Source organism: Hemiscyllium ocellatum, chromosome 22 (genome assembly GCF_020745735.1).
Source record: "Hemiscyllium ocellatum isolate sHemOce1 chromosome 22, sHemOce1.pat.X.cur, whole genome shotgun sequence".
Taxonomy (NCBI): Eukaryota; Metazoa; Chordata; class Chondrichthyes; order Orectolobiformes; family Hemiscylliidae; genus Hemiscyllium; species Hemiscyllium ocellatum.
The window spans coordinates 2,067,593-2,086,170 of record NC_083422.1 but is presented as its reverse complement, the minus strand read 5'-3'; the positions used below and the strand labels follow the sequence as shown (position 1 = coordinate 2,086,170).

At 42.9% G+C, this 18,578-nt stretch overlaps 1 protein-coding gene across 1 annotated transcript in view; it reads left to right on the top strand.

The window, feature by feature from the left end:
- The window catches only part of tacr2 (tachykinin receptor 2), a 98,473-nt gene that overhangs the window by 7,117 nt on the left and 72,778 nt on the right, over positions 1 to 18,578 (top strand). The window contains exon 2 of the mRNA XM_060841825.1: positions 5,686 to 5,880. Coding sequence (XP_060697808.1) covers positions 5,686 to 5,880 — 195 coding nt within the window. The remainder of the gene's footprint in view (positions 1 to 5,685; positions 5,881 to 18,578) is intronic.

Genomic DNA, 18,578 nt, shown 5'->3' with positions numbered 1-18,578 from the left:
CTCTCAAAAAGAAATCTTAAATTCTAACAGTGTAAAATAAAATCAAAATGCCCCTGGATCTTGAGCTCCAAGGAAACAAAACACAAACATTTAACCACCATCAAACAATTATGCATACAAATCAGATCACAATGATTAAACTATAAACTCTCTCTCTCACACACAGAATTTCTGCAACCTACAGCTGCTCTCTCTCTCACACACACACACACACACACACACACACACACACACACACACACACACACTTGCTGCTAACAGCCAAGAACTTGGCTGTAAATCAATCTCTGTCAACCAGAGCCTTACTTCAACAGACCCTTAGTTCATTTCCAAAAGTCCTATTATCCTACAGGCCTTATCTAAAACATTTAATACTCTAGTAACATTATAACACTATGACTATTCTCTGCTATTTTATTTTAATCATCCATTACCAATCTGCCAGCAAAACAATTTCTCCATATTTATTCTGCCTTATCTATCTATAGGGTCTTACAAAACAATTTCCCCTTCTTTATTCTGCCTTATCTATCTATAGGGTCTTATAAAACAATTTCCCCTTCTTTATTCTGTCTATTCTGAGGGTTTTATATACACCACCGTGGACTTTTTACTCAGAAAATTGCTACATTTTATTCTTACTCACCCCTTACCCCACTGCGCAGTTTTCTTGACCAATGCTCCACGTCTCCTTCAGCAGCAATTTACCTCTTGCCTATGGATATTGGATCGAAGAGACCCTCCGGCAGGTTCCCACACCTCCAGATCCCCAAGGACCACTCCAAGCCAACAAAATATAGTCCGAATTCAGCAAAAATGCTAACTATTTTTGTTAAGTACCCTTATTCTGTCAGTCTCGGGAGTGCCCCCTGTGGACCAAGAAGTGCCCTGTTACTGCCGCCCTCTGTCCAGGTGGGTCTCTGCACGACCCTGCTCGCAGCGCCAAATTTGTTGTGGAGAAAATATAGAGAATCACCAGGAGATGCAGAGAGATCTTCAAGAAATAGGATCTTTTATTTGCAAACAAAAAACCATGACACTGAGAAAGCAGATTCTCGAATGCCCATGTACCCCAGGGTCCGTGGATTTTTATATATTTTTTAATCATGTTTCTGTTAGCTTATTAGCATGTCCAACTATATTAACCAAAGTACCTCACTGTAGCTACACAATAAACCAGTAATGGTAGTTCCCATTATCTCTTTAGTTGTACATTCTACTTAATGTTATTCTAGTGGGCGGCACGGTGGCACAGTGGTTAGCACTGCTGTCTCACAGTGCCTGAGACCCGGGTTCAATTCCCGACTCAGGCGACTGACTGTGTGGAGTTTGCACGTTCTCCCCGTGTCTGCGTGGGTTTCCTCCGGGTGCCCCGGTTTCCTCCCACAGTCCAAAGATGTGCAGGTCAGGTGAATTGGCCATGCTAAATTGTCCGTAGTGTTAGGTAGGGGTAAATGTAGGGGTATGGGTTGGTTGCGCTTCGGCGGGTCGGTGTGGACTTGTTGGGCCGAAGGGCCTGTTTCCACACTGTAAGTAATCTAATCTAATGTTATGGTTAGATATTTATTGCTAATTCTGCAACAGTGAATTTCCATCCCAGATTAACCTGTCATGATATTTAGCTATTCCATCAATTACAATAGTCTCCTGTCTCAAGCTGACTCTGCTAACTATTAATTAGATATTTTAATGTCATGTCCCAAATATTTATGGTCCCAATCCTGTCATAATACTTAACTTGCTTGATTCTTGTGTTATCTCATCTTGCCATAGTGATCTTTCAGCCTTAACCTTCCTCTGCTAATTGGTGTAAGAGCATTCACTATTCTTATCCCATCCTGCCTTCCACAGACGACAGATTGCCAGTGGTCTTCATGCTTTAATCCTTCCCATGCTTTCATGTTCTTTATTTGCCATAGTGTGCAGAGGGATATAGTTAGGTTAAGTGAGTGGGCAAGGCTCTGGCAGGTGGAGTACAAAGAACAAAGTACAACTCAGCACAAGAACAGGCCCTTCGGCCCTCCAAGCCTGTGCTGCCACATTTTGCCCTTTCATACTAAAACTGTCTTCACTTACAGGATCCATATCCAATGTTAGTAAATGTGAGGAACAAACTCCACACATACAGTTGCCTGAGGCTGGAATCAAACCCAGGTCCCTGGTGCTGTGAGGCAGTGGTGCTAACCGCTGAGTACATTTGGGACTATACTCATTGGAATTTAGAAGAATGAAAGGGATCTAATAGAAACATATAAGATTGTGAAAGGAATAGATAAGATAGAAGCAGAGAAGTTGTATCCACTAGAGCTAGGACATAGCCTCAAAATAAGGGATAGCAGATTTAGGACTGAGTTGAGGAGGGACATCTTCTCCCAAAGGATTGTGAATCTGTGAAATTCTCTGCCTAATGAAGCAGATGAAGCTACCTCGTTGAATGTTTTTAAAGCAAAGATAGACAGATTTTTTAACAGGAAAGGAATTAAGGGTTATGGTGAGTGGGAGGATAAGTGGAACTGAGTCCAAGAACAGATGAGCCATGACCTTATTGAATAGTGAGCAGGCTCAATGGGCGTATTTCTTTTGTTCTTATATTTTATACAGACAAAAGTAAATGATATAGAGATGTTTTGAGTGAAGGAGTAAAGATTAAGCCAATGGAGTATAATATGTGAAAATATAAAATTGTCTATTTTGGCAGGAAGGATAACAAAGAAATATATTATGTAGATGGTGAGAATTTGTAGAGATCTGAGTGACCTCATGCATGCAAGTATTGAGTAAATCTAATCGGATGTTAGCATTTATTGCAAGGGAAATTAAATACAAAAGTAAAGAAGTTGATCTTCAGTTATAGAGGGTACTGATGACAGCACATCTGAAGTACCATGCACAATATTAGTCAGCTTATTTAAGGAAGGATATAAAAGCATTGGGAGGAAATTTTCAGATTTCTATTTGAGTTTCCTCCTCTTGGCAACCAGATCACATGTTCATATTTTGGAGCAAAGATGTTCTTATCAGGACTCCATCACCATCTCCTTTTCAGTCTGTTTTAAACACAACTGTCTTATAAAGGCCAGTATTCATGATATTTCCCCCGAAAAACGTAGCAGTAATGATTTTTATTCCTTATTGATATCAAAATATAACAAATTGCACAATTGTAAACAACTGAAGAACAAATGTATTACACACTGTAACATTCTTCCTCTTGTGACACATTTTGCAATTATTCATATTGTGATGGTAATATTCTATGACTGAGTCCATAACAACTAGCTGCATGCGATCATTTAAATTTAAAATCCAGTGTGAGTTCTGAAAGTCTCAACTGTCTTTTAAATGAGAATTTAATTTACTACTGGGTCAGTTGATTTTCTCTCAATATTTGTAAAATATCTTTATTTTCATTTTGCTTAGGCAGTGCAGCTTTTCTTATTCTTGGCCGGAAGACTATATTGTGGTTCTACATTTTTCATGTTGCTTTCCAAAATCTGTATTGGATTGTGCATAGTCTAATGCCTGAGATAATATATGTGATGGGACCAAATGCTTGACAAATTGTTAAGTCTGCTTAACTTTATCAAGAGCAACTTTAGTAATTGCTGCCAAGCCACCTGGCTTTTGAATACTGGTGGATGTGAATTGTAAACAAAAGAGAAATCCCCTGTCCACATTCTGGGTTCAGTAATTTGCTTTATCATTCTTTAAAGCCAGACACTAAGTTATCATCAGGGCTTTCAATTTGCAACACAGACTTGTGTTCAGTTTTTAATGCCTTCAATGTCTGCAATTTTTTTAATGTCTTAGTCTGTGAAAAACATTTCAACCAGCAAATCACCTGACAAGTACGAAGGATAGTTGAATTAATCTCATCCTGTTTGTATTCTTTATCATTCCCGATCAAGGACTTTTGCCCAAAACGTTGATTTTCCTTCTCCTCGTAAGCTGCCTGAGTTGCTATGCTTTTCCAGCAACCACTCTATTCTTGACTCTGATCTCCAGCATCTGCAGTCCTTACTTTCACCTGTTTGTATTCTGTCAGGACTGCTCGAACTGAAAGAGATCATAAATTATTTTTTACAAATCTTTTATTGTTTTATTTTGCTTGTGCCATTCATATAATGCAAGTTGATTACAAGCTTTGGAAAATTCCAATCAGCAGAAACCAAGCCAGAGCTCAAACACCATCTTCATGGAATCTCACAGTCTTATAATGTGTAGACCTCACAGTCAACAAATGCAAGAGAATAGTAAACATGTCTTTCTATCAGGGTCAGGTTAAAAAAAATGTGCACTATATGAATGGCCCATCGTCTAGCTCGTACAGTAACCAGAAGCATTGAAGTCACCCAGGAAACTAAATTAACTAATTTCAAAAGTCTTCCATATAAGCAAAATTTCTCTGGTTTCTGAAAAGTTTAATCATAATTTCTGGACCCATTTTTGTAGTCTCTTAAGAATCTTTCTGCTATTAACATTAATTCAGGCTGCTAAGAATCTAACCAGCTGCTAACATTCAGTATGCTTTTACAATCCAAATCAGTTACGTCTCCAAGATCATCAATGGAACAGCCAGACTCCAGGCATGCCTCAAGCCCAAATAAGCCTCCTTGAAACCTAGTTCCAAATGTCTTATACTGTATTTAATTGAAAAGTGAACCAAGTGTCTACACACACCAATCTCATTTGCTGCATCATTGTCAATTTTAAAAAGGAATCCTGTAACTCTTGCCCTCCCTAGCTAAAACTGAACTACCTGCCTTATCCTCCTTGACTGTCTGATGATCACATAATCACTTTCTTCCCAAAGCCCCTTATTCTATGAGATGACCACCTCCAGAAGAATATAGCTGCCTGGCTAACTGCAGTAATGCCAGCTATTGCTATAGCTCCTCAAACTGATGACATTTCCTGCACGTGATTGTCTGGGACACAAGAAATGTCCTGGAGTTTATACATGCTACAGGATGTATGCTTGATAGGGGCGGTACGGTGGCTCAGTGGTTAGCACTGCTGCCTCACAATACCAGGGAGCCAGGTTCGATTCTAGCCTCTGGTGACTGTGTGGAGTTTGCACGTTCTCCCCGTGTCTGCGTGGGTTTCCTCCGGGTGCTCCGGTTTCCTCCCACAGTCACAAAGATGTGCAGGGTAGGTGAATTGGTCATGCTAAATTGCCCACAGAGTTAGGTGCATTAGTTAGGGGGAATAGGTCTGGGTGGGTTACTCTTCGGAGGGTCAGTGTGGACTAGTTGAGCCAAAGGGTCTGTTTCCACACTGTAGGGAATCTAATCTTCCACAACTCCACTGATTAGATTGTTACACTGAAAGCTGTTAAACAACATTGTACATTACTCTGAATCACACAGTACTAAAGACAGCTTGACTTAACTGTGCGGTTGATATTCCTAGGCCAGTCCGCTTTACAGATTGCACGAAATGGGTGTGGAAGCCTTGTTGGAATGTTAGAGCTTTTAAAGGGAAGTTATAAAAATACATAATGTAAAACAAAAGAGTGGAAGGGATAGGATTGGGTGAAGTAAGATTGGAGGATGTCTGTGTGGAGCGTGATCATTGATTTGGATATGTTGAGCCAAATGGAAATGTTTGATGTAATTGTAACAAGAGGATAATATTGAGATCTGATTATCTGTGGTATAACACTTGTTGTATTTCACCACATAGGTACATTGCCATCATCCACCCTTTGAAGCCCAGGCTGTCGTCCAGCTCGACTAAGCTAGTGATTGGGGTTATTTGGTTCCTGGCCCTGGCTCTAGCATTCCCACAGTGTTTCTATGCCCGCATTGTGCAATCAGAAAGCCGCGTGATCTGTAAGGTGGACTGGCCTGGGGATGTCGGAGGACAACATCAATTGACGTAAGAATATGTTATCAGTTCCTTCCATTGGTAACTTTACTGCTACAAACGTTAGTAATTGTGTAAATTTACAAATGAGGACAATTATCCAAAAATAATTTCCACAAATTCATGGGGGAAAATAACATTCTCAAATCTGTAGAAATTTTCATCTCAAGCAATCTATAATTTATGGTGCAAGGACATGAGTCACTTATAATTAGAAATTATGTGCAAATAACTGTGTTTCATTGGAAGAACCTATAACAGTATTATAGGTTTGAACTTTTGTTGGTTTGAGGAATTGGTAATTGTGCTTTAACTTGTGATTTGAAAGCTGGTAAGGATCAGAGAAAAGCATTTGCTTTATTATTATCCAAACTGATTGCTGGGTTCCAGTTATGTCAAGGCTGTTTTTGTTGCTATCATTCCAGCATAACACAGTTGATGATCAATAATGCCCCAACATGTAAGGGTTTTGATTCCTTTATCTTTGTGAGCACTTGCAACTGACCTGATTCCCAGATTAAGATTCTGTTCTTTTCTAGGACCAGGGAATGTTTCAGTAAAATCCGGCTAAGATTTGCCAGATGACTATGGGTGCAGCATTTGCCACAGTATGGCAATTCAGAGTGATTTTATTATGTTCTGTCTTCACATCAATTGGCACTGTCACTGCATGAAACAGGACAGACTTTGAATAGGGCTAGCAATTCAAGAGTCAGCGTCCATGAGGTGCTGTGGGCCTTCTACAGCAGCAGAATGAACCCCAGCACAATCTGTAACCTCATGGCCCAGCATATCCCTAGTCAACTCTTAGCATCAAGCCAGGGGATCAATTCTAGTTCAATGAAGAGGACAGGAGGACATGCCAGGAGTAGCACCAGACATATCTGAAGATGAGGTGTCAACCCAGTAAAGCTACCAAACACGACTACTTGCATGCCAAGCAGCAAATGACAGAAAAAAACTAAATGATCCCACAATCAATGGATCCAATCTAAGCTCTGCAACCCTCCCACATGCAATCATGAATGGTGGTGACAATGGAGGAGGAGGCTCCACAAATGATTCTATCCTCAATGATGGAAGAGCCTAACACGCCAGTGCAAAAGGTAAGGCTAAAGCATTTGCAGCAAGACGTGCTGAGTGGATGAACTATTTCAGCCTCCTCCAGTGGCTCCCAGCATCACAGATAACAGTCTTCAGCCAATTTGATTCACACCACATGAAGTCAAGGATACAGCAAAAGCTATAGACCCTGACAATATTCCAGCAATTGTGCTGAAGACTTGCTTTCCAGAATTTGTAGCTCCCTGAGCCAATCTCTGGCATCCACCTGACTGTGTGGAAAATTGCCCAAGTATGTCCTATAATCAAAAAGCATGTCAAATCCAACCCAGCCAATTACCACTCCATCAGTCTACTATTGATCATCAGTAAAGTGATGGAAGATGTCATCAACAGTGCTATTAAGCAGCACCTGCTCAGCAAAAACCTGCTCAGTGACACACACAGTTTGAGTTTGCCAGGGCCACGCACCTCCTGACCTCAGTACAGCCTTGGTTCAAATATGGACAAAAGGCCTGAGTTCCATAGGTAAAGTGAGAGTGGCAGCCCTTGACATCAAGGCTGCATTCAACCAAGTGTGGCATCAAGGAGCCAAAACAATACTGGAATCAGTGGGAATCGGGTGAAGTTCTCTGTTGGTTTGAGTCATGTCTGGCACATAGGAAGACGGTTGTGGTTGTTGGAGGCCAGTCATCTCTGCACCAGGATGTCTCTACAGGAGTTCCTCAGGATAATGTCATAGGCACAACCATCTTCAGCTACTTCATCAATGACCTTCTCTCCACCATAAGGTCAGAAGTGGGGATGTTTGCCAGTAATTGCACAATATTCAGCACCATTTGTGATTTCTCAGATGCTGAAACAGTCCATGTTCAAATACACAAAATCTGCACAATATCCAGGCCTGGGCTAATAAGTGGCAAGTAATGTTCGTGTCACACAAGTGCTGGGCTGTAACCATCATCAACAAGAGACAATCTAATTACTGGTCCTTGACATTGAATGGTGTTACCATCACTGAATCACCTACTATTAATATCCTTTGGGTTACCATTTACCAGTAACTCAACTGAACTTACCAGGTAAACATAATGGCTACAAGAGTAGGTCAGAGGCTAGGAATATTGTGGTGAGTAACTCCTCAAAACCTGTCCACCATCTACAAGACACAAGTCAGGAGTGTGATGGAATACTGCCCACTTGCCTGGATGGCCCACCATCTACAACACACAAGAAAGTTAAAGCCATTCAAGACAATCAGCCCACTTGATTGGCATAGAAACTAGAACTTTACAGTGTAGTACAAGCCCTTTGGCCCCCAACCTGTGAAACCAATCTGAAGCCCATCTAACCTACACTATTCCATTTTCATCCATATGTCTATCCAATGATCATTTAAATGCCCTTAAAGTTGACGATTCTACTAATGTTGCAGGCAGGCCATTCCATGCCCCTACTACTCTTTAAGTAAAAAAGCTATCTCTGACATCTGTTCTATATCTATCACCCCTCAAATTAAAGCTATGTCTCCTTGTACTAGCCATCACCATCTGAGGAAAAAGGCTCTCACTGTCTACTTTATCTAACCCTCTGATTATCTTATATGTCTCATTAAGTCATCTCTCAAACTTCTTCTCTCTAACAAAAACAGTCTCAAGTTCCTCAGCCTTTCCTTGTAAGGCCTTCCCTCCATACCAGGCAACATCCTAGTAAATCTCCCCTGAACCTTTTCCAAAGTTTTCACATCTTTCCTATAATGCGGTGACCAGAACTGTACACAATACTCCAAGTGCGGTCGCACCACAGTTTTGTACAGCTGCAGCATGACATCATGGCTCAGAAACTCAATCCCTCTACTAATAAGAGCTAACACACCGTATGTCTTCTTAATAACCCTGGGTGGCAACTTTGTGTGATCTATGTACATAGATACCAAGATCTCTCTGCTCATCTACACTACCAAGAAAGTTATCATTAGCCCAGTACTCTTTATTCCTGTTGATCCTTCCAAAGTGAATCACCTCACACTTTTCTGCATTAAACTCCATTTGCCACCTCTCAGCCCATCTCTGCAGCTTATCTATGTCTGTCTGTAACCCACAACATCCTTTGGCACTATCTACAACTCTACCGACCTTGGTGTCATCCGCAAATTTACTCACCCATCCTTCTACGCCCTCATCCAGGTAATTTATAAAAATGACAAACAGCAGTGGCCCCAAAATAGATCCTTGGGGTATACCACTAGTAACTGAAGTCCAGGAAGAACTTTTCACATTAACCGCCACTCTCTGTCTTCTTTCAGCTGGCCAACCTCTGATTCCAAACTGTCAAAACACTCTCAATCTTATGCCTCTGTATTTTGTGCAGAAGCCTACCGTGGGGAACTTTATCAAACTCCTCACTGAAATGCATACACACCACATCAACGGCTTTACCCTCATCCACCTGTTTGCCTTCTCAAAGAAGTCAATAAGTTTGTGAGGTATGATCTACCCTTCGCAAAACCAGGTTGACTATCCTTAATCAACTTATTCCTTTCTAGATGATTATAAATTTTATCTCTGATAACCTTTTCAAACACTTTAACCAGAACCGAAGTGAGGCTCACTGGTCGATAATTACCAGAGTTATCTCTACTCCCCTTCTTGAAATAGGGGACAACACTTGCTATCCTTCAGTCTTCTGGTACTATTCCTGGAGTCAATGACAATATAAAGATCAAAGGTAATCCCTGGCTTCCCAGAGATTCTTAGGATAAATCCCATCTGACCCATGGGACTTAGTTAATTTCACATTTTCCAGAATTGGTAACATTTCCTCCTTGTGCACCTCAATCCCATCTATTCCAGCAGCCTGTATCTCAATATTCTCCTCAACAACAATGTCATTTTCCAGTGTGATTACTGATGAAAAATATTCATTTAGTGCTTCCGCTATCTCCTCTGACTTCACACACAACCTCCCACTACTATCCTTGATTGGCCCCCATTTTATTCTAGTCATTCTTTTATTCCTGATATACCTATAAGGCCTTAGGGTTTTCTTGATCCTATCCACCAACAACTTCTCATGCCCCCTCCTGACTCTTCTTAGTTCTCTCTTTAGGTCTTTCCTGGCAAACTTGTAATTCTCAAGCACCCTAACTGAGCCTTTATGTCTTATCCTAACATGTGCCTTCTTCCTGCTTTTGACAAGAGCTTCAATTTTTTTAGTAAACCATGGCTCCCTCACTCGACAACTTCCTCCCTGTCTGACAGGTACATAGTTATTAAGGAAACACAGTAGCTGTTCCTTGAATAAGCTCCACATTTCAATTGTACCCATCACCTACAGTTTCCTTCCCCATCCTATGCATCCTAAATCTTCCGTAATTGCAATGTAATTGCCTTTCCCCCCACTCTTACTCTTGCCCTGCATTATATACCTCCCCCTTTCCATAGCTAGAGTAAACATAATCAAATTGTGGTCACTATCACCAAAGTGCTCACCTATCTCCAAATCTCGCCCCTCGTTGACCTGCTACATATTGTGTCATGAAACCCTCCTGCACGCATTTCACAAAAACTGACCACAGACAATGTTTGGAAAGTTAAACTCCTCCGTAACAGCTACCCTGTCACTCTCACTATTGAGAATCATCTTTGCTATGCTTTCCTCTACATCTCTGAAATTATTTGGAGGCCTATAGAAAACTCCCAACAGGGTGACCTCCCCTTCCTGTTTCCAACCTCAGCCAGTACTACTTCAGTAGATGTGTCCTCAAACGTCTTTCTGCCTCCATAATGCTGTTCTTGATTAATAATGCTACACCTCTCCCTCTTTTACTTTCTTCTCTGTTCTTACTGAAACATCTAAATCCCGGAACCTGCAACAACCATTCCTGTCCCTGCTCTACTCATGTCTCCGAAATGGCCACAGCATTGAAGTCCCAGTTACCAACTCATGGTGCAAGTTCACCCACTTTATTCTGGATGTTCCTAGCATTGAAATAGACACACTTTAAGTCAACTTCTTGCTTATCAGTGCCCTCCTAACTTTCTGTATGAGCCTACTGGGGGGAACTTTATCAAATGCCTTACTGAAATCACACCCATTGCTCAACCTTCGACAGCGTGTTTCGGCACATCCTCACAGAACTCAATAAGGCTTGTGAGGCATGACCTGCCCCTTACAAAGACATGCTGACTATCTTTAATCAAATTATGTTTTTCCAAATAGTCATAAATCCTATCTCTCAGAGTCATTTCCAGTACCTTGCTTACCACAGATGTAAGACCAACTGGTTTGTAATTCCCAGGGGTTTCCCTATGCCCTTTCTTGAACAGAGGAACAACATTTGCCTCCCCCCAATTATCCAGTACTATTCGCGTGGAGAGTGAGGATGCAAGCATCATTGCTAGAGGTGCAGCAATGTCATTCTTCACTTCCTGTAGTAACCTTGGATATATCTGGTCTGGCCCTGGGGGCTTATCTATCTTGATGCTTCCCAGAATTTCCAGCACATCCACTTTCTTAATATCAATCTGTTCAAGCCTATTAACCTGGTCCATGGTGTTCTCACTATCAACAAGAACCTCTCTCAAAATTATGAGGGGCATAGATAGGGTAAAGAGGCAAAATCTTTTCCTTGGGGTCAGGGAGTCCAGAACTAGAGGGCATAGGTTTAGGGTGAGAGGGGAAAGATATAAAAGAGACCTAAGGGGCAACTTTTTCACGCAGTGGGTGGTACGTGTATGGAATGTGCTGCCAGAGGATGTGGTGGAGGCTAGTACAAATGCAACATTTAAGAGGCATTTGGATGTGTATATGAATAGGAAGAGTTTGGAAAGATATGGGCCTTACCATTCCTTGCCTGTCTCAGTGGGAGACAAAGTTATCTTATACTTGAAACAAGTGCTCCTTAAACAGTCTCCACACTTCTGTTGTGCATTTCCTGCAGAACAATTGTTCCCAATTTATGCTCCACTGCTCCTGTCTATTAGCAATATAATTTCTCATTACTCAATTAAATACCTTCCTATACTGTCTGCTCCTATTCCTCTGCATGGCTATGGTAAAGGTGAGGCAATTGTGGTCACTGTCACCGAATGCTCTCCCATCGAGAGATCTGACACCTGGCCTGGCTTGTTGCCCAGCACCAAATCCAATATGGTGTCAGCCTGAGTCAGAAATCCTTCCTGAACACACCTGACAAAAACAACTCCATTCAGACGATCTACACTAAGGAGGTTCCAATCAATATTGGGGAAGTTGAAGTCACCCATGACAACAGCTCTGTTACATCTGCACCTTTTCAAGATCTGCTGTCCTGTTTTTCTTCCAGCTCTCTGCAGCTATTGGGCTTTCTAGAACATAGAACATAGAACAGTACCGCACAGAACAGGCCCTTCAGCCCACGATTTTGTGCCGACCACTGATCCTCATGTATGCACCCTCAAACTTCTGTGACCATATGCATGTCCAGCAGTCTCTTAAATGTCCCCAATGATTTTGCTTCTACATCTGCTGCTGGCAATGCCTTCTATGCTCTCTCAACTCTCTGTGTAAAGAAACCTCCTCTGACATCCCCTCTATACTTTCCTCCAACCAGCTTTAAACTATGACCCCACATGTTAGCCATTTCTGCCCTGGAAATAGTCTCTGGCTATCAACTCTATCTATGCCTCTCATGATCTTGTATACCTCAATTAGATCTCCTCTCCTCCTCCTTTTCTCCAATGAAAAAAGTCCGAGCTCAGTCAACCTCACTTCATAAGATAAGCCCTCCAGTCCAGGCAGCATCCCAGTAAACCTCCTCTGAACCCTCTCCAAAGCATCCACATCTTTCCTATAATAGGGCGACCAGAACTGGACGCAGTATTCCAAGTGTGGTCTAACCAAAGTTTTATAGAGCTGCAACAAGATCTCACGACTCTTAAACTCAATCCCCCTGTTAATGAAAGCCAAAACACCATATGCTTTCTTAACAACCCTGTCCACTTGGGTAACCATTTTAAGGGGTCTATGTACCTGCACACCAAGATCCCTCTGTTCCTCCATGCTGCCAAGAATCCTATCCTTAATCCTGTACTCAGCTTTCAAATTCGACCTTCCAAAATGCATCACCTCGCATTTATCCAGGTTGAACCGTGGGCGGCATGGTGGCGCAGTGGTTAGCACTGCTGCCTCACAGCGCCTGAGACCTGGGTTCAATTCCCGACTCAGGCGACTGACTGTGGAGTTTGCACGTTCTCCCCGTGTCTGCGTGGGTTTCCTCCGGGTGCTCCAGTTCCCTCCCACAGTCCAAAAATGTGCGGGTCAGGTGAATTGGCCATGCTAAATTGCCCATAGTGTTAGGTAAGGGGTAAATGTAAGGGGTATGGGTGGGTTGCGCTTCGGCAGGTCGGTGTGGCCTGTTTCCACACTGTAAGTAATCTAATCTATCTTCCACCTCTCAGCCCATCTCTGCATCCTGTCAATGTCCCGCTGCAGCCTACAACAGCCCTCTATACTGTCAACGACACCTCCAACCTTCGCATCGTCTGAAAACTTGCTGACCCATCCTTCAATCCCCTCATCCAAGTCATTAATAAAAATTACAAACAGTAGAAGCCCAAGGTCAGAGCCCTGTGGAACATTACTCACCACTGACTTCCAAGCAGAATATTTTCCTTCTACTACCATTCGCTGTCTTCTGTTGGCCTGTCAATTCTGTATCCAGACAGCTATGTTCCCCTATATCCCATTCCTCCTGATCTTCTGAATGAGCCTACCATGGGGAATCTTATCAAATGCTTTGCTTAAGTCCATATACACCACATCCACAGCTCAACATTCATCAACTTTTCTAGTCACATCCTCAAAGAACTCGATAAGGTTTGTGAGGCATGATCTGCCCCTCATAAAGCTGTGTTGACAGCATTTAATTAAGCCATGCTGTTCCAGATGGTCATAAATCCTATCCCTCAGAATCCTTTCTAACACCTTGCAGACAACAGACGTGAGACTTACTGGTCTGTAATTGTCCGGGATTTCCCTATTTCCTTTCCTGAAGAGAGGAATTACATTTGCTTCACTCCAGTCCTCAGGTCCGACTCCAGTGGAGAGTGAGGAAGCAAAGATCTTCGCAAGTGGCGAAGCAATTGCATTTCTCGTTTACCAAAGCAGCCGAGGACGAATCTGGTCCGGGCCTGGCGACTTGTCAATCTTAATGTTTGACAAAATTTTCAGCACATCAGTTTCCTCTATCTCTGTCCATTCCAGCATGCACACCTGCTCTTCAAAGGTTTCATTCACTACAAAGTTCGTTCCTTTTGTAAAGACAGAAGCAACAAACTCATTTAGGGCTTCCCCTTCCTCCTCAGACTCCACACACAAGTTCCCTATGCTATCCCTGATCGGCCCTACTCTTTCTTTGACCATTCTCTTATTCCTCACATAAGTGTAAAATGTCTGTGTTCTCCCTAATCTGTTCTGCCAAGCCTTTCTCATGCCCCCTCCTGGCTCTCCTCAGACCATTTTTGAGCTCCTTTCTCTCCTGCCTGTAATCCTCTAGAGCTGAAAATGTGTTGCTGGAAAGGCGCAGCAGGTCAGGCAGCATCCAAGGAGCAGGAGAATCGACGTTTCGGGCATGAGCCCTTCTTCAGGAATGAGGAGAGTGTGCCAAGCAGGCTAAGATAAAAGGTAGGGAGGAGGGACTTGGGGGAGGGGCGTTGGAAATGCGATAAGTGGAAGGAGGTTAAGGTGAGGGTACTAGGCCGAAGTGGGGGTGGGGGTGGAGAGGTCAGGAAGAAGATTGCAGGATAGGAAGGTGGTGCTGAGTTCGAGGGTTGGAACTGAGACATGGTGGGGGGAGGGGAAATGAGGAAACTGGAGAAATCTGAGTTCATCCCTTGTGGTTGGAGGTTTCCCAGGCGCTTTCCTTCAGCCGTCGTGTTGCTATGGTCTGGCGATGGAGGAGTCCAAGGACCTGCATGTCCTTGGTGGAGAGGGAGGGGGAGTTGAAGTGTTGAGCCACGGGGTGGTTGGGTTGGTTGGTCCGGGTGTCCCAGAGGTGCTCTCTGAACCGTTCCGCAAGTCCAGGTAAATTTGAAGTCGGGGTGTTCCAGGTAAATTTGGGTTGACATTTCATAATGCAGCCTACTGTTCCCTGTGCCACAATGTCAGGAGTTGGAGAGCTTTCTCTAACACTCTAGTGCTGGGACTTCATTGTCTGCTCATTTCTGCTCATTTCATAGGGACTGGTAATGTGAGTCACGTATGGTGTTTATAATTTTGCCTGTGTACCGTGAGTGAATTGACCTTGCGAGATAAACACAAGGTCACTGTCTTAAAACTTTCATGGCATTCTTACAATCTCTGACACTAAGCAATGTTGCCACTTCACAGAGCTGTCCTTATAGGGAAATCTGATTGAGACAGCGCTTCAGCTCAGTTTCATTGTTGTTGTGAGGTAACTACTCAGAGAGAATAGAGAAAGGGAAGAGCAGAAACTGGCACTGGGTCAGTGATTGAGGCAGAAGCTGTCATAATTCTAGTTTTGATTGCATCGTGGATGAAGGAATATGAACTGAGCAGGAGTCATGTTTTGAACATTCTGCTTGTGTCCATGGTAAGTACTGACATAAAGTGGCTGGCCCAGATAGCCTCTTTTATGTTATAACTGTTGTGTATTTGTCTATTACCAACAGTCTCTTGGAAATAGCCTCGTCTCTGCTGCAGTGTTAAAGATGTACAAGGCATTGGCACGATGCATTGCCCCAGGTAGACACTGCATCAGCAGCTTGGGGTCTCTGTTACAGAAAACCTTCCCACCTCCAATCCTTGGAGTAACAATTGAATTCTGCAACTAGCCATGTTATTGAGAGACACTTGCTCCTGCTACTGGAAACTCAGTTCAGAGATGCCTAAAAACACAGCCACAAATTAGGAACAGAAAAAAGCTATTCAGTCCCTCAAGCCTGCTTTGCCATTCTATAAAATCATGTATTATCTTTCAAATCCCGCAATCCCATCTATTTCCTATATCCTTTGATTCTCATGCCTAACAGAAATCGATCTACATTGACCTTAAAAGTATTCAAGCAAAGCAAGTTATTTGTGTATCCCACTTCATAGAACCCTTTCAGTGTGGAAACAGGCCATCAGTCCATCAAGTCCACATTGACCATCCAAAGACCATCCCACCCAGACTCACACCCCTATCCAATCCCCATAACCCTGCATATCCCATGCCTAATCCACCTAACCTACACATCCCTGGACACTACAGATTATTTAGCATGGCCAATCCACCTAACCTGCACATCTTTGGTCTCTTGGAAGAAACCAGAGCACCCGGAGGAAGCCCACACAAACACAACGTGCAAACTCCAAACAGGCAGTTGCCCGAGAGTAGAGCCGGGTCTCTGGTGCAGTGAGGCAGCAATGCTAATCACTGAGTTACCATGCCACCCTGCAAAAACTAAGCAACAAATTCCAGAATTAAAGACTGACATAACTGGATAGTCTGATGATTGCAGAGCTGTGCTAATTGTAAGTTTATGGAATTTGGAATCAAATGATTGCCATAACTTCATTGTAAGTAAGTTAAACAATCATAATTCCTTCATTTTGAATGTGCCACTATTGTTCCACTATGTGCCATTGCAGGTGAAGGATTGGTTTTCAGTAAGCCAGAAGTACATAATGATCGTGACCTTCCCCTGTGCTGAGCACAGAAAAAGTGTGCTGCGCAAGTGTATTAACTCTATGCACTTGTTGCTCCTAGTACTGAGACCATTGCACTCAATACATTGTAATAAAGTACCTCCAAATGGCAGGAGGGAGGCAAGAGAAAGATTCCAAGGAATCCAGCATGCAGCAGTACCTCCCTCAATGTCCCAACATTCCACTGATTGTTTCCAGTTATGGCAATGGAAGCATGAATTTAGCTCCTAGTCTTTTGAGAGCATGCAGAGGAAGAGGCAGCAGGAGCTCTTTTACTTCATTCTCTAGCTTGCTTGGGAATAGACATGGGTTCAGTAAGCACAGAGTAAGGAAATTAATATCAGGGAGCACAAGCTCCCTTCAATTAGAAGCTGATATTTTTCTTTCGGATTAAGGGAAAAATATCAAGAAATGATGTCCTTTTCAGCCTTACAATGCTCTTTGGCTTTCCCAGTTGAGCAGGGAGAAGGTAGGAGTCTCGGCTGAGCATCTGCAGTCATGAGGTAATAGCCCTGAATATTAAAAGGATCCTATCCCTGGGCTCTTTCAAGTCAGCGTTCAAATTCCAGCTATGTCACTTATATGGAGCGAAACTATCACAATTCTGGATTTTCCCTGTCAGAATGAGACACGTTTAGTTGGTGCACTTATGTGATCTATGTTGTGTGTCCTGACAGCTCTCCAAACCTTTAGGTGCTAGGGAGAAACTGAGTATATGATTAAGAGTGCTAGCTTGGGTTTAGTATGCATTGGCGAAAATTCTGAAAGGTTTCCAGTTTCAACTTTGCTGGATGATTAATTCGCACTAAAAGCAAAATGACAATAACTTGATTATCTGTTTCTTGTGATGTTGTCTGAGGATTAAATATTGGCCAGATCTAGTGCCCATGGGAGACTGATTTGCAAGGTTAGATCTCATGGAGTACAGGGAGAACTAGCCATTTGGATACAGAACTGGCTCAAAGGGTGGTGGTGGAGGGTTGTTTTTCAGACTGGAGGTCTGTGAACAGTAGAGTGCCACAAGGATCGGTGCTGGGCCCTCTACCTTTTGTCATTTACATAAATGATTTGGATGCGAGCATAAGAGGTATAGTTAGTAATTTTGCAGATGACACCAAAATTGGAGTGTAGAAGACAGTAAAGAGGGTTACCTCGGATTACAACAGGATCTGGACCAGATGGGCTAATGGGCTGAGAAGTGGCAGATGGAGTTTAATTCAGATAAATGCGAGGTGCTGCATTTTGGGAAAGCACATCTTAGTAGGATCTTATACACTTAATGGTAAGGTCCTAGGGAGTGTTGCTGAACAAAGAGACCTTGGAGTGCAGGTTCATAGCTCCTTGAAAGTGGAGTTGCAGGTAGATAGGATAGTGAAGGCAGCATTTGATATGCTTTCCTTTATTGGTCAGAGTATTGAGTACAGGAGTTGGGAGGTCATTTTGCGGCTGTACAGGACATTGGTTAGGCCATTGTTGGAATATTGTGTGCAGTTCGGGTCTCCTTCCTATCGGAAAGATGTTGTGAAACTTGGAAGGGTTCAGAAAAGATTTACAAGGATGTTACCAGGGTTGGAGGATTTGAGCTGTAGGGAGAGGCTGAACAGGCTGGCGTTGTTTTCTCTGGTGCATCGGAGGCTGAGGGGTGACCTTATAGAGGTTTATAAAATCATGAGGGGCATGGGATAGAATAAATTGACAAAGTCTTTTCCCTGGGATCGGGGAGTCCAGAACTAGAGGGCATAGGTTTAGGGTGAGAGGGGAAAGATATAAAAGAGACCTAAGGGGCAACTTTTTCACGCAGAGGGTGGTACGTGTATGGAATGAGCTGCCAGCGGATGTGGTGGAGGCTGGTACAATTGCAACATTTAAGAGGCATTTGGATGTGTATATGAATAGGAAGGGTTTGAAGGGATATGGGCCGGGTGCTGGCAGATGGGAATAAATTGGGTTGGGATATC